The sequence below is a fragment of the Lineus longissimus genome, chromosome 10, assembly GCF_910592395.1.
Source record: "Lineus longissimus chromosome 10, tnLinLong1.2, whole genome shotgun sequence".
Lineage (NCBI taxonomy): Eukaryota > Metazoa > Nemertea > Pilidiophora > Heteronemertea > Lineidae > Lineus > Lineus longissimus.
The window spans coordinates 554,534-568,667 of NC_088317.1; the positions used below are offsets into that span (position 1 = coordinate 554,534).

The 14,134-nt window shown below is 44.0% G+C and overlaps 2 protein-coding genes and 2 non-coding genes across 5 annotated transcripts; 3 read left to right on the forward strand and 1 right to left on the reverse strand.

Annotated features, from left to right (window-relative positions):
• Nucleotides 1-77: 77 nt before the first annotated feature.
• On the reverse strand, nt 78-3,621 carry LOC135494482 (collagen alpha-1(XIV) chain-like). Its single transcript, XM_064782515.1, has 6 exons — nt 3,361-3,621; nt 2,898-2,995; nt 2,287-2,625; nt 1,946-2,099; nt 1,570-1,707; nt 78-1,304 (listed from the first exon to the last, which is right to left on the reverse strand). The coding sequence occupies exons 2-6, from the start codon at nt 2,986-2,988 to the stop codon at nt 758-760; spliced, it is 1,269 nt and encodes a 422-aa protein (XP_064638585.1). The 5' UTR covers nt 2,989-2,995; nt 3,361-3,621; the 3' UTR covers nt 78-757.
• Nucleotides 3,622-6,530: 2,909 nt separating this feature from the next.
• LOC135494477 (eukaryotic initiation factor 4A-I-like) lies at nt 6,531-13,285 on the forward strand. Of its 2 annotated transcripts, none has more exons than XM_064782502.1 (10): nt 6,531-6,940; nt 8,298-8,364; nt 8,532-8,664; nt 9,033-9,172; nt 9,883-10,048; nt 10,316-10,425; nt 10,742-10,885; nt 11,144-11,281; nt 11,849-12,018; nt 12,429-13,285. In XM_064782502.1, exons 1-10 carry the CDS (start codon nt 6,612-6,614, stop codon nt 12,571-12,573), a joined length of 1,542 nt encoding a protein of 513 aa, XP_064638572.1. In that variant the 5' UTR covers nt 6,531-6,611; the 3' UTR covers nt 12,574-13,285. The 2 variants fall into 2 exon arrangements, with proteins under 2 accessions (XP_064638572.1, XP_064638573.1); XM_064782503.1 differs by lacking the exon at nt 6,531-6,940 and adding an exon at nt 7,473-7,570.
• Nucleotides 10,174-10,242, forward strand: LOC135495197 (small nucleolar RNA SNORD2). The gene has a single exon (XR_010448541.1). It is a non-coding gene; the product is annotated as a small nucleolar RNA SNORD2 (small nucleolar RNA).
• LOC135495196 (small nucleolar RNA SNORD2) lies at nt 10,996-11,064 on the forward strand. The gene has a single exon (XR_010448540.1). It is a non-coding gene; the product is annotated as a small nucleolar RNA SNORD2 (small nucleolar RNA).
• Nucleotides 13,286-14,134: the final 849 nt, after the last annotated feature.

Here is a 14,134-nt window from a genome sequence, read left to right on the forward strand (position 1 = left end):
TTATAATGATGAAACCGTTGAAATATTTATTCGTGAAATATTAAACTGTAATTAAGAAAAACTGTTAATAAACCATTCCACATAAATGCGATGACTTTATTGTTTCATTGGTTGACTTCCCGTTCAACTTCGACAGTTTTCTGTTCCTAAAATGTCCATACCTAGTGCCTACTTCGGTTCTGAAATTCTTGCAACAGTATTTGCTTTTGATGTGCCAACCTACCTCGGTTTTTGAACAAGCCGACGGTCTTCAACTGAATCGAATATCAAAGGCAAGGCCACCGCAGACTTTACATAAAAAAGGTTGCAGGCAGATGGCCCGGATGCATCTGATGGGGTCAGACTCTTCAGCGATCACAGCCGTCGGTCAGTACCCGGATGCATCTGATGGGGTCAGACTCTTCAGCGATCACAGCCGTCGGTCAGTACCTTTTCTCGAAAGAACAGGCGAGCTGCTCGTCCTCTGTAGGTTATTGGTGACCAGTCGAGGGGAGAGTGATGTCAGTTCAGAGAAACGACCGGTTCAGCACTGATGACCTTAGTTGGGTTTCCATTCCAGGTGGCCGGGCCGGCGCGACGAAAATTTCCGAAAATGCGGACGTTCTTGGGGGTTTATTTCAGCAAAGTTGATTCCACGGATTGGTCACGCTGACAAACAAAATGGCGCAATCGGATGTGTGTTTCTCTTCGAAGGGCATTTTCAATGGACGCCACGTCAGAATAGTTTAGTTATTGGAGTTGGGCGATGCTGCACCCATCAGATAACGGAAGGATACACCATGATGGTAGAGGCGACTGTTCCAACTGTTTGTTCTGCTTTAAAATTATGACGGTGATTGTGGGATGAAAAATGTGTAATGAATGAAACTTCGGCATCTTCCCAAAACGGCAAAAATGAATTCCATTTTTTATGAATAACAAATATAGCCGGGCACTTACTTGTCGTCGTTGTTGTCGTTGTTATTGTCGTAGTTGGAATTATTGTGGTGGTGGTTGTTGTCGTCGGCAAGGACTTCGCCAGCTTCTTGCAAATCACATTGGCGACAGGGGGCGCTTTCATTGTCATTTGAGGAAACTTGTCAACAATGAAAGAATGGCTTTTCGTCGGCTTAGAAGCGATTTGAGCAATCTGTGCTCTCGCACGGCGCGGAGCCTGAGCTGCGACGCAGAATATCTCTATCCCGGCAGCTTTGCAACGAGCTGCTTCTTGCAGTGTTCTGGTCATACTGTTAGGACTTCCGTCAGATATTAGGATGCCAATCTTGGGAACACCAGCCCTTGCACCATTCCTCCCTGTAAATCCACTGAAAACAATAGGCACATAAATTACAGAAAGCTGATGTCGAGGATAACGGTACCATTTCAAAAACGTGGTATCCGCCAAGATCCGCCTGACTACAACCGCGGGTCGCTGCCATATTGTATGGCCCCCCGGAAGGACGATTGCCCACAGACACTGGCTTCTCCCTTCGCTTGCTCTTGTAAAAGAAGACTTTCGACAGAAGTTGTAGAAGTCTTTTTGATTTTGAGCTTCAGAACGGAAATGTCTATAGTATAGAAAACACGTACACGGTTCTCATGTTATTGAGGACTGAAGAGGTAGCAGTGCCACCGCTGATGTAAGGGATGTATCGCACAGCCTGCCTCAGTGCCGCCTTGTTGTAGTAACGGTTCAGAGGGATGTGAAGCTGAACGCGGGAACTAAACCTGAAGAGAAAAAAAACTTTGGAGCTAATCCCAAACATTTCTTGCGAAGACCATTAAAGGGAGGCTGAAGACAGGATCGATGGGCCAAATTAAATCACACGAAGTTCTATTACGTTCCCTATTCTATATCTCAATACATTATTTACGCATGAGCCACTTGCTATTGCATGTGGATGTACATCTGTCACCCTACCACAAACGGGACACAAATCATTCCTTCAAGTAAGCATACAATTACCTTATTAATCCGACGCGGACCCGATGCATACCGATTGCCAGATTGTTGATGAGGGAGTTGACAAACCGAAGGAGATGCACATAGTTGTAGGTTCCCACACTCCCCGAGGAGTCCACCAGGAAGTAGATGTCGGCCTTGGTACGGTTGTCACAGGCTACGAAATCAAAGGACATGGAGACATTGGGGCGGTGGTCACACATTTAGTAATTAAGGAGCATGGAGACTGGGTACGGAGGTTACACTCTCAGCAATCAAGGAGCATGGTAACTGGGTACGGGGTATACACTTAGAAGTCAAGGAGTATTCGATTACAGTCGTGCTCTCATAAGTGTTATACTTACCGCTTTTCGTGGCTGGTCCAATGGTCGGTGGTGTTGGAGGTGGTGTACACTTGTACTTAATTTCGATGTATTTGCTAACACCCTTACAAGGTTCACCAAAGAGTGCTGTTGTTGCGGACAACCTGCAGGTCGTCTTAGCGTTGCACAACCGTTTTACCGTTGCAGTCGCTTTAACAGTCTCCCTACAGCCGGTTTTTCGGTAATTACCAGTACGACAGGTCCAAAGAGACATTCTTCCCCACATGGCGCTGACGATCTGCATCGTACCACCTCCATAACACATGATACCCAGGCGATAACGGGAGTTTTCGCAGGACCTGGTGGTACGTACACGTTGAGCTGAAATAAGAACATCAAAACATTGTTGTCCTAACTGTTTTGGTAGCTGGTCCGATGATCGGGGTGTTGGCGGCGGTTTACACTTTACACCCACACATGGGTCACCAAAGACGGCAGTACTGTTGTTGGTTTAAAGCTGCTGATGTCATGAGCGATGGGCCGCCATTTTAACTGTAAAATGGCTCAAAGGTTTACTGCAGGTGCGTGACCCTGCATTGCCTCGGTGTACATCGTATGAGTACGGCTGTTTACACTTGAAATTTATCACTTACCTTCGACTTGACATAAGCTAACCCCCAGTAGAAGAACAGCTAACAATAAAGGCACCTTTCCTGACATATCCAGCCTTTGGTCCATTTTCATTGGGTATCTGAAAGGAGCGGTTATGTGTAAAGGCTTTCGTGAATTCCCGAATACATGTATATGTATAGTGATCTTTTGAACGCATTATGGTCTAGCGGTTGTGACTTTCTCCTCGGCTCTCGAGGCCCACAATTTGGGATGAATGATCATTATCAAACAACATGGAATCTCTCCTGGTGCACCTCGACAGCAATGAGACATGCAAAACGATCGATGTTTTCTTTTGTAATTCCATGACAAGACGTCGGTTTAGAAGGATGATGAATGTTATATAATGTATTATTTAGGCTACAGCCCGCGAAAACGGACATTTGTTAGACATTTCATGGCGGGAAAGACACTTTCACTTTGATTTGATGAACTTCACCATACCTCCCACGTTCTTGAGCAAAAGCTATATCTGTCTGTAGAATTACGACTACCTAATCCTATACATCATGATGAGCGTTCCTCCCGCCTTGTCGTTGGTTTGAAGACTCCTGGATGTCGACCTTCCTCTTGTGGAAATTTACTATGATGTGAAAGTATGGGAGACTATAGGCAGGACCAGCCAGGTAACACGAAGTTGACAGAAGGTGTCTCTCCTATTTCATACGTCCAACTAGAATATCGCGCTTTCAACTCCCAAACGATGCGCCCACAACTTTTTCCGAAGTGACTATAGTCACCAGATCACAGTCAATTTGCCGCAAAACTCCTGCTTAGCCCCCCTTTAATGTAAATAAGACAAACAAACAAATGCTGTTTCTATGGGAGTTAATGGATGAGCGGCCTTCTACTTGAAGCCGAGGCAGATTATCCCCAAACCATTATCCTGTTTGGAAAAGAGATTTCCTACTGTGAATAGTAGGCCTAGTAAATGACTTAAACCCAACGTTGCTTAACGCGAATTTAGCAATCTAGTTGCATAGTTTGATGCGAAGATCCACAAACTCCTGGTCATGTTCCGGGATTTTGACGCTTAATTTCAAATGTTCTTTAATAACGTGACTGCACTCCAAAAATTAAATGGTGAAAACTAACTATTAATAGTTAAATGGTAACTACTTTGGGGCTTAGTATTGCACCGACTGATAAGTGGTTAGTTTAACTATTTCAAAATAGTTAATAAAATAACTACCATAAGTAGTTGATTTTTAACCATTTTATAGTTTCAATTTTAACCATTTTGATAGTGATCCTTACTACTTTATCCATCCAGATTAACTATTATGTACTTGTGGCTCCTTTTTTGGCGGATGGGCTAGTTAGGGTCATAATGAGGAAATCCGGGCTGTAACTGCTACTGTTTCTCTCAAGCCGACACCTGTTCGTCTACTTGAGATCGGCAGCAAGGAGGCCCGGATTTCCTCATTATGAGGGGTCCAAAATAATGAATTCAGTGTGGACATTCCAAAGCCTTTAGGCCTATGGTGGCCAGGCTTCACCACTAACAGGGCTATAATGTACATTGCATGTAGGGCCTAGCATGCTAGGCCCTACATGTACATATGTACATGTATTGTAGCCTATACACTGTAGGTGGTGGGTCAGTGCATGCAAATCATGAATGAATGAATGAATCATCATCTGTTCTGAATGAAGCGTCTGTGTCCGAAGCATTTTTCAGCAAGACATTTCACGCAATATGCGTGAATTTGACACTCTGCTATAATGAGACAACAATTTCTGCTCGCAAGTATTTGGAAAAGGAACATTTGGCAGAATGAGGTCGAAATCGATCGCATTTTAGATCAGTATAAAACGTCAACAGTCCCGGCGACTTCCGCCATCGATTTTGAGCTCGATCCGAGTGCACCCTCTCGGAAATACTTCACACTTGCGTCAACTTTTTCGGCGGGAATATTCAAACTAACGAGTATCTCATTAAATGCATGTAATGCGCGAATGCTCTACTAATACTTCGGAACAAATTTTCAATAATGTTCATATAAAATTTAGCACTAAAATCGAATAAAACTGTTTGAAACTGTTCTTAAATCGAGAGTGCGACACTTTGCTTCATGGCGCGCATCGCATTATCACAAGAGCGCTGACGGGCGCGCACTTTCGCGGGCCTTTTTAAGTTGTCTTTTACTTATCACATCGCCTACAAACTTCTTCTTTTTCCAGTTTAGTGCATTCTTCATTAATAGAGTAGCGTACAGGCCTATCGAACTGGTGATAAAAATGTTTTGTGCATGCGTCGTGAGAACTGAAGAAAAAAGAGAACTAAAAACAGGTTTCGAATGGTGCGCGTTTTCTTTTTTGCCTTAGGCCTTTACAAAATTGTCAAAAAAAATGTCTTTTGTGCTGTCGGAAACATGAAAAAAAGAATATCTACAAAAGCTATATCTTACCCTTGAACACTTTAACTAGTTCTCCCATCCCCCATGAGGCCAACGTTTCCTCGACGTCCATTTCAAAGATCAGCGAAAACGAAGTTTGGCTTTTGAAGCGGGTTAAAAATGGCGGCGATCGACGCTGGACGTCTGCTGTCTGGGGGCGCATTCTGATTGGTCGAAGCTTACTACTTCAAGTGGTTAATTCACAAAATCAGTGATTCTGATTGGTTGGCTGATTTTACTACTTGAAATGGTAAAAAAGTATTCATGCTGTTTGGATTTCAAGTAGTTACTCTAACTATGAAAATAGTTATGTTAACTACTTATTGATAAACGTATCGTTAACAACTTCAAATGGTAAATGATTTACTATTTAATTTTTGGAGTGTGGTGTTGCTGATGAATTGCCGCACCATGCATTTTTGATACCGCGTGGGGCGGACCAGGGCCGGTGTAGAAGTTTAAAATGTCCTGGGATAGAATGTCCGGGAAACAATGGATTCTATTATGCGCTTTAATCTCTGAGCTATTGGCGGTCATGGCCTCTATAGAACCAGATAGCGGAATACAATAGTGCCGGACACTTTTTCCAGGGGGACATTTTCTTCTTTTACACCGGTGTAAGTTCCCGCCGTACTTGAAGACGGAGGCGACATCTCTATATCACAAGAGGAACTGATCCGGTCTTCGCCTTTTTCGCGCCAAGGTGAAGTTGGGATGTCCTTCAAACGACCCTCGTGAGCAGTAGACTCCTTCACCGTCTCCTCCATTCACTCATTACAGAAACTGGTACTTGACGGCAATTAACTCGTCATGACCTTGATTTTAGGGCGTAAGCTTCCGGTGACCGGTCACGTGTTTTCCTGTACGTAGGATGGGTAACCTCGATCCAAGTGAATAATCTGCAATACCTGAGCGCTCGGTATGACAGTCCATCCACTGAAGGCCTAGGCACTGAAAATTTATGGCTCGCCTCGGGTAAATCAACGATGCTTTCTCGACCCTCCGCTGCGCGGCGGATAGGGTCGAGGTGAGCTGATCTCGTGGCATTCAGCCAGGGCTGATTCATTGCGAAAGACAGCGTTGGTCAATCACAAACAACCTACATAAAAGTAGTCCACAGACAAAAGTAAATTGCGTTTACTGTATGTCGCAATACTGCAGCCTGTTATATATAGGCCTAGTTCGACTTCGATCGGCTTATTTACTACAAATCAAGGCTAGAGATCGAAACGTATTTCGACATCAGCGAAAACTTTCAACACCAATCTACTTTTCGTATCTTAATTAGATTTTCAAATGAGCTATCGCCAAGGTGACAACAGAGACAACGGGTCTGTCGACAGCCGAAAGGGCGCGTGGAACGTGACCGGGAGGGACAGGGGCAGCGACTACAGCCCCAGCCCGGATAGGAACAGGGATAGGAAAGAGGAGCGAGGAAGGGACAGTCCAAGCTCCGACAGAGACAGCCCCCGCGACCACTGGAAGTCAGATCAGCGCGAAGGAAGGAGTGATGGGGACCACCACAGGCCTGGAAGCGGTAGGCCTACTCCTGATGACAATGGGCATCATACCAGTGGACAATCGGACTCGGGACGACAAGATGAGAGAAGAGGGACCAAAACTGAGTGAGTAGGCCTAGGCTAGTATACAGCTAGCCTACAATCAGGACGGCACCTGTCCGATTGACAGTATTTCAGCTACTGCTCAAAAGTGTACTGATCGAACCCTACTGCAAATTTTGATGAGCTCCCTCTAATTCGACATAGGGGCCTACAATGCAGCAGTCGAATCGATCTCGTCGAGTGATCGATAGCCCATAATTTGCAATTTGTCGTGCAACAAATTCCTCTGACAATGCATTACAAGTTCCTCTGTCACATTTGAATTTTCCGCGATTGACGTCACAAATTTCCTGGTACACCTTGTTTTCGAAGAAGATACCCCCGCACACTGGAAATCGTCAACCGGTTGTGTATCAATGCGCCTTGAGTAGAACCCTGAAATCATGTCTCTTGTTACATATTATGAGTTATTAGTTAAATAGAACTAATTTATGATTAACTATCAAGCATTCTGAGTATTTTTGAAGTAATCGATAACTTGTCTTAAAAACTATATTTCGAAATACTTTTTGTTGCGCAATGGGTACCTGTCAGCGGTTGTGATTAAGCGCCGGCTCGATCCTTTCTTTGCGGAACACTCTGCGTGAACATGTCAAATTCTCCCGACGATGAATTTCCACCTCAGAAAACGAGGTATAAAAAATATATTGATATTACTACATCAGATTGTTAAAACATATACTCAGCTTTGTATTCTTATGTTTTTATTGTTTTGAATATACGTATTATGTCCGATTTCGCAGGTTCTTTGCCGTCTTCGGACGAGTAAAAATGCCAAAATGGCCGCTGCGTTACACGCCGCACGTGCATTTTGTACACCTTGGTACATTTTCGCCACATGCACCAAAGTACGCATGAGTGACATTCCATCCATATGCCACGTTTCTGCGTAGATTTACGATGCTTCTGTTTCTATCACTCTAATTGTATGTTCTGTGTCCGATCACGACCATATGAAAGCTATCAACCTGAAAAAGTCCTTTCCTCCACCGTACATGCCGTACCTAACCTACCGCCCAGGCAAGAGACATCATGATCATCCAGCAGCCTCGGCTCGGGGCAAAGGCCTAGGCTCTTTGCCAGATATGCCGGTACCACCTAGGGTAGGACCAACAAACTTGTCTTTACAATAGATCCTCACAGTTAAACTTCAAAGACGCCTGACAATGGCTCGAGAGGTAGGTACTATTGTCTGGCGTCATTGACCATGAAGATTTATTGTAAGATGGTTTGTTGGTCCTACCCTAGGTGTTACCGGCGTATATAGACTTCGCCTACTTGAGTACTGTGATGGTGTCCCTGTGGTCGGTGTGGAAGTCCTATATGACCTGTTCTATCTAATTGCATTGCTTTGTTTTAGGTCTCAACAAGATGAACAACCTGATGATGACGGACCATCTGGAATGGGTGTTCAGGGCGAGATTGAAGTAGGTATCCTAGTAGTCGGGTTTAGACACACTCGCCAGTGACCTGTCAACTTCTTGTCTGTGCGATGAACTCCAGCTCTGGATCTGATTGATTTTTAAGACACAGATATTAAACTCGCCCCTGTTTGTATTCCTGTCAATGTTAACAATGCATTGTTTTATTTCAGGGCAACTTCCAGTGCGTTGTTGATCACTTCGATAATATGAAGTTGAGGGAAGAACTCCTTCGTGGCATTTATGCGTATGGTTTTGAGAAACCATCAGCAATCCAGCAGCGTGCCATCGTGCCCTGCTGTCACGGTAAGCAACTGGCTGAACTAAATTCTGGTGTAATGTTTCCACTTTCTATCTCCTAATCTTCCTAAAAGCACCCCATTGCCATCTGGTAGCAATGGAGGCCGTCAACTGGAAGTATATCAACCTTGATGTCACATGGGTGAGGGGTTGACCTAGAAATGTGGCCACTCCCTCAATCTGACAGCATACACTTGTCCTGCAGCTATATTCAACCGACGTAGATTGTTGTGTGTAGGAAAAGCACTTGTTTGATTAATCAAATTTCTGATTCCAGTTGGTTTATCAGGACCAAATCACAATGAAATGACCATAATGAGAATAGGATCTCTAGAATGGAACGTTGCCAAATGATTACTTTGTTGTCTTTTCAGGTCATGATGTGATTGCCCAGGCTCAGTCTGGAACTGGCAAGACAGCCACCTTCGCTATTACTATCTTGCAAAAGCTTGACCTTGGCATCAAAGATTGTCAGGCTCTTGTCCTGGCCCCAACCAGAGAGTTGGCTCAGCAGGTTGGTATCATACTGGTGCTATGGCATGTTCTCAGGGTGTTCAACTGGAGATAGCATTTCTGTTTGAGTGTCTCTAAATCATGTAAATTGAGACATGTCACATGGTTCATGTTTGGCATCAAGAGAAAAATATGCCAAGTTTGGCTCTCGCTCTTCCTAAAAGCACCTCATTGTCATTTAGTTGCTCTGAAGGCCGTCAACTGGAAGGAAATAAACCGTCCTGACATTTGGGTGAGGTGCCTGCCTTCTGTGGTTGGTGCCTCAATTTGTCTCGATACACTGCAATAGTTGTTCAAGAATTCTCTTCACGATAGAATGTTATCTTACCTCTTCCTAAAAGCACCTCATTGTCATTTAGTTGCTCTGAAGGCCGTCAACTGGAAGTAAATAAACTGTCCTGACATTTGGGTGAGGTGCCTGCCTTCTGTGGTTGGTGCCTCAATTTGTCTCGATACACTGCAATAGTTGTTCAAGAATTCTCTTCACGATAGAATGTTATCTTACCTCTTCCTAAAAGCACCTCATTGTCATTTAGTTGCTCTGAAGGCCGTCAACTGGAAGTAAATAAACTGTCCTGACATTTGGGTGAGGTGCCTGCTTTCTGTGGTTGGTGCCTCAATTTGTCTCGATACATGTAACTCCAAGCTCATAGCGTTGATCCAAATCAGTTTCTACTTTCACTAATGTTGTTGTTGTTGTTGTCTCCTCAGATCCAGAAGGTGGTCATTGCCCTTGGTGACTACATGAACGCTAGCTGCCATGCCTGTATTGGTGGCACGAACGTGCGAGAGGATGGTAGGAAGCTGGAGGAGGGTAAACATGTGATTGTTGGTACCCCTGGCAGGGTATTTGACATGATTCAGCGTGGACATCTGAGTAAGTGTTCTGCCCTAGGACATCATTGTCATGTCGCAGTCAAATATGCAGGCATTTGAACCCTAGTAATTAATTCAATAGAGGTGTTTGCTGGGAGGCAATAAACTTGGGTCCGATTTCAAGTACTCTGCAGTGATGGTAACCATCTTTCGGGTCATAAAACTGATGTTGACAATTTTCTCTGCTGAGCAAAGTTCTTGAATTCCAAAGTAATGTTGAGCACTTGGAATAATTTGTCCTGTGTGTAACGTTTCTGTTTTTCTTCAGGGACAAATGAAATGAAGATGTTTGTCTTGGACGAAGCCGATGAGATGTTGTCTCGAGGTTTCAAGGATCAGATTTATGATGTCTTCAGAAAGCTTCCCACCACAGTACAGGTCAGTTCTAATAAACCATTTGCCATATTAGTACAATGAGCACCCAATGGTAGCTAGGAGAAGATGATCCTAATAAAGAAGCACTTGCAATGATGGTAACCATCTTTCGGGTCATAAAACTGATGTTGACACCCTTCCATGCTGAGCAAACTGCTTCTTTGAACTAAAATCATCATCTGAAGGACAATGTTCTGTGTTGTGGTTTCCACCCATTAGCTCTTTACCAGTTGTTTGGTGTAAACAACTACAATGGCAAAACCCAGCTTCAATGAATGTCGTCATAATAGTTTTAAAATGCTACCTTTGTTGTTTGCAGGTGGTGCTACTTTCCGCTACTATGCCTGACGATGTACTAGAAGTAACAACAAGGTTCATGCGGGACCCAATCAGGATCCTGGTCAAGAAGGAAGAACTCACTCTGGATGGTATCAAGCAGTTCTTCGTTCACGTCGACAAGGAAGTAAGTCAACACAAATACTGAATAGCAAGCAAATCCCGCAAAAGTCAGTTGTATGTCCAGAGGATTAATAACAGAATGTTCTGTTGTAGCCACAACCAGTTCACCAGCACCTATGCGATGATGGTAACCATCTTTCGGGTCATAAAATATATGTTGACATCCTTCTTCGCTGAGCATGGTGCTTGACCCTTTGATATTTGATTAAGTTGCGGTCTAATGTTTATTGAATGATTGATTTGAGTCACTTTGTGTTTCAAGGAGTGGAAGTTGGATACCCTGTGTGATTTGTACGAGACGTTGACCATCACACAAGCCGTCATCTTCAGCAACACTAGGAGGAAAGTGGATTGGCTGACGGAGAAAATGCAGCAGAGAGACTTCACCGTTTCATCCATGGTGAGCTTGACGTACCAACACCTTTTGTCAAGACAGGACAGCCACTCCTAAAAATCTATTCATAAAAATCTTCCTAAAAGCACCTCATTGTCATTTAGTTGCCCTGAAGGCCGTCAACTGGAAGTAAATAAACCGTCTTGACATTTGGGTGAGGTGCCTGCCTTCTGTGGTTGGTGCCTCAATTTGTCAAGATACGCTGCAATAGTTGTTCAAGAATTCTCTTCACGATAGAATGTTATCTTACCTCTTCCTAAAAGCACCTCATTGTCATTTAGTTGCCCTGAAGGCCGTCAACTGGAAGTAAATAAACCGTCCTGACATTTGGGTGAGGTGCCTGCCTTCTGTGGTTGGTGCCTCAATTTGTCTCGATACAGCAGTTCATATTCTTGATGGTTGCTGTTGACGCGATGTTCGACTCTGGCTTTGCCATCATCAGCTCTAGTTCAGTCTTGCCGTCCTCGGTTGCAACACTGTAAAAGTTTGGCGAGACATGTACGTGTCATCCCTCCTTTGTGTTACAATACCAATAGCATTCTCAATTCTAATGTCTCCTCCTCCTTCTTTCAGCATGGCGACATGGACCAGCAAGAACGAGACATGATCATGAGGGAATTCCGATCTGGATCCAGTCGTGTCCTCATTACCACGGATCTCCTTGCCCGTGGTATCGATGTTCAACAAGTTTCACTTGTCATCAACTATGATCTTCCCCAGAACAGGGAAAATTACATTCACCGGTAAGTCAGCGACTGGATTCCTCTTGGGCCTGTTGTAGCTATTGGAAGCACTTCTGCAATGATGGGGTGCCTCTGGGTGGTTGTTCATTACAACTTCCTATAATAGCTCAACTTGCCTTGCATCAACTTCTCTCAAGCGCGACTGGCCAAATGTTTGACTGTTTGTTGGCCTTTATAAGATGCCTTGTGTTTAGTTTGATTATCATTTATTCTTGAAAAGACAACTTGTTTAGAGTAATAGATGACTGTAGCCTGGGCTCAGGTGCTCATCAGCCACCCTCGTTGTATAATTTGACAAACATAACATACATAAACCAGAACATGGTGTGAAAGAGATGCAGACAATACCTTTTGTGCATACATTGTCTGTGAAGCAACACGTATTCATTGCATCTTCATTTCACTTATAGAATTGGACGTGGAGGCCGTTTTGGTCGCAAGGGTGTTGCGATCAACTTCATCACCAAGGAAGACACGCGTCAAATGCGTGACATCGAACAGTACTACAATACACAAATCGAGGAAATGCCAATGAATGTGGCCGATCTTATCTAGAGCGACAAATAGTGGAGGTTATATCAGCTGTCTGGCATCATATCTTTGCGATTGGATTCTAATACATGTGAATGACGACATTCTTATTACGGGGAGCCAGGACCTCAGGCACGACTCGTGCCAGCTCTTTCTGGTGCCCAGTTTCTGATGAGAACATTACTCATACTTCAATCAAGTTGGACAGTTGACCTTAGCTTAGGTGGGTCAGTACGTTAGTATTGAGACCACCTGTCGTGTGTATAAGCTCGCCTATTGTTTATATCTTTACAGATTGCTTTCTCGAGTCGATAGTACTTGGACACTTTGCGCCATTAATATTATATAATTATTGTGCTCTTATTGTATTTATGATACGGTTCTTCTGGATACACGATCGTACATAGCCCGGGAGATTTTCCTGTCTTAATTGTTGTAAATTTTAGTTGTCACACATTGTTTAGAGTGACTTGGTCCAGTTTTGGGCAATCCACCCTTGGCCATGTTTCCCCAAGATGCATTGTCTTTCCCAACATGCATTGCTGTAAAGGTAACTGCCTACGGAGAGAGCATCGTTGTTTGGCTAAGATGCATTCCTGATATTGAGGATGATACAAGATCGTGTTGTAGGTGTGAAGACATAAGGTCTGCTGATGCATGTTGGCTGCCACTGTGTGAACTTTGTAATATGTTCAAGTCTAGGCATATTAAAATATATTATATACAAATTGTCAAACTTTGTTTTTTTCATTTCAATTGCCCATCCAACGATTTGGCTGAGGATTGATATTCACCACTTTTTGTGCATGAATAGAAGTCTTGAATCCCATGTTGCTTCCCCAGACTTCAGTATATCCAAATGTCACATTCCCGGGAGCGATTTGGAAGATGGCCACTGCCTCTTCTCCGCATGGAAGGGTGTCATCATCAGTTGTATGACCTCGAAAGATGATTACCATCATTGCAGAAGTGCTTCAAACAGCTACAACAGGCCACTGCTTCTGCCACTTTCCCTTCTATACAACATGCACTGTGCATTTGGGTCGGGTCAGCATCCCTAGAACCGTTACTCATTGAACACCTGGTCTTCAATGATGATGGCTTTCAGTGCATGTCTCGTGCGACAACCACGAGTGTAATGTTAGTGTTGTCGCAAGAGAGGACGCGTGGAATAGGAAGGGAATGCTGGGAGACTACCGATAAAGTAACAGCCCTTCTGACGGCCGATCGGGGGGAGTTATCGGTGGTGAAGGATGGATATACGCACAACGGTGGATCAGCATGTCCGCATCCTGCTGAAAAACAGATTCCAGTGAAGACCGTTTGTAATGAGTGTATTGGGAGTGCATATTACCCATCTGAAGTTCTTCTGAGAAACTATTCAGGCGAATACACTGAGGCCTGTAACCCATACTGGAATCTGCTTGTTGTCCAGGAGTCTTCATATCTTATCCCTTCTTGCAAGCATGCTGGCTGTCACCACTACACCCGATAGGATTGTAGAGGTTGCGTCAAAGATCCCAGCTGTACACTTGGACATATACATGTACACTGCCGCGACTAATGATTCTCTGCGGCTGCCTGG